General features: G+C 44.7%; 1 protein-coding gene across 2 annotated transcripts in view; it reads left to right on the top strand.

Moving 5' to 3' along the window:
- The window catches only part of Nrip3 (nuclear receptor interacting protein 3), a 21690-nt gene that overhangs the window by 13186 nt on the left and 7268 nt on the right, over nt 1–1236 (top strand). The window contains exon 2 of one of the 2 annotated variants that reach the window (XM_029537202.1): nt 927–1067. In XM_029537202.1, coding sequence (XP_029393062.1) covers nt 927–1067 — 141 coding nt within the window. Of the gene's footprint in view, nt 1–905; nt 1068–1236 lie in introns of both variants that reach the window. The other variant, XM_029537178.1, reaches the window with a different exon arrangement.

Raw genomic sequence — 1236 nt, 5'->3', positions numbered from 1 at the left:
AAAAGAAAAAAATGCTTAGGACAAGGGTAGAAAACAGCCACATTCTTTGCCAAAGTAAAAAACAGAAAATACAGCATCAAGCCCAACTGCTAATAATGCTCCCCTCTGGAACCTCTTATACTGGGCATCTATAGTCCATGTTGCTCTGACATGCCTATCTTCCAAGCTATTCTAGTATGGCCTCTTAAAACCCACCAGAGAAGTCTCCTTATTCTTTTACAGTCATGCTTCTTAGTCCAAAGTTCCAAAGTCTTCCACATTCCTCCAGAGAATAGCATGATCAGACCTGTTACAGCAGTAGCCCATTCTCTGGTACCAAACTACTGTCTTCATTAGGTTTCTATTGCTATAATAAAGCATCATGAGCCAAAAAACCTTGAATTTATTTTAGCCTACAGATCTCAGTCCCCAAATCATCAATGAAGAAAGAGCAGGAATCTAGAGGCAGGAACTGAAGCACAGGACTTGGTGAGCTCTGTTTAATGGCTTAGTCCTCATGACTTGCTCAGCCTGCTTTCTTATACAACCCAGGATCACCTTCCCAGGGACAGCACTACCCGAAACGGTTTGGGCCCTTCCATATCAATTGTCAATCAAGAAAATGTGCCAGAGGCTTGCCAACCTGATGGGGACACTTTCTCAACTAGGGTCTATTTTCTTAGATGACATGAGCTTCTGTCAAGTTGATAAAATGAAGCAGCATACTCCAGAGTTGGCTGTGGCATGTTGGTTTATAGTACCTGCCCTGACCATACCAATGCTTTCCTCGCCTGAGAGAAGACTGAGAAGCAAAGTCAGAGCTGCTCCGTGAAGTTCCTTTGTTATTTCTGTAGAGTCAGGGGTGGAGCGTTGGGCGAGCAGGGAGTGCCACGGCAGTAAGAAGCCTCTGCTTTCTATCCCTCAAGCAACCTCATAACATTCTGCAGAGGCGCCTCATGGAAACCAACCTGTCTAAGCTGCGGAGCACTCGTGTCCCTTGGGCCTCTAAGACCAACAAATTCAATCAGACTAAGTCTGAAGGGCTGAAGAAATGTGAAGATGAAGACATGATTTTAGTGTCGTGCCAGGTAAGAGAACATTTTTTTTTTCTAGAGTTTTATTAAAAATAGGTTTTGAGGGCTGGTGAGATGGCTCAGCGGGTAAGAGCACCCGACTGCTCTTCCAAAGGTGCAGAGTTCAAATCCCAGCAACCACATGGTGGCTTACAACCATCCTTAACAAGATCTGACTCCCTCT

The sequence above is a fragment of the Mus pahari genome, chromosome 1 (assembly GCF_900095145.1).
Source record: "Mus pahari chromosome 1, PAHARI_EIJ_v1.1, whole genome shotgun sequence".
Lineage (NCBI taxonomy): Eukaryota > Metazoa > Chordata > Mammalia > Rodentia > Muridae > Mus > Mus pahari.
The sequence above is the reverse complement of the archived record's forward strand: the minus strand, read 5'-3'. Positions and strand labels throughout refer to the sequence as shown.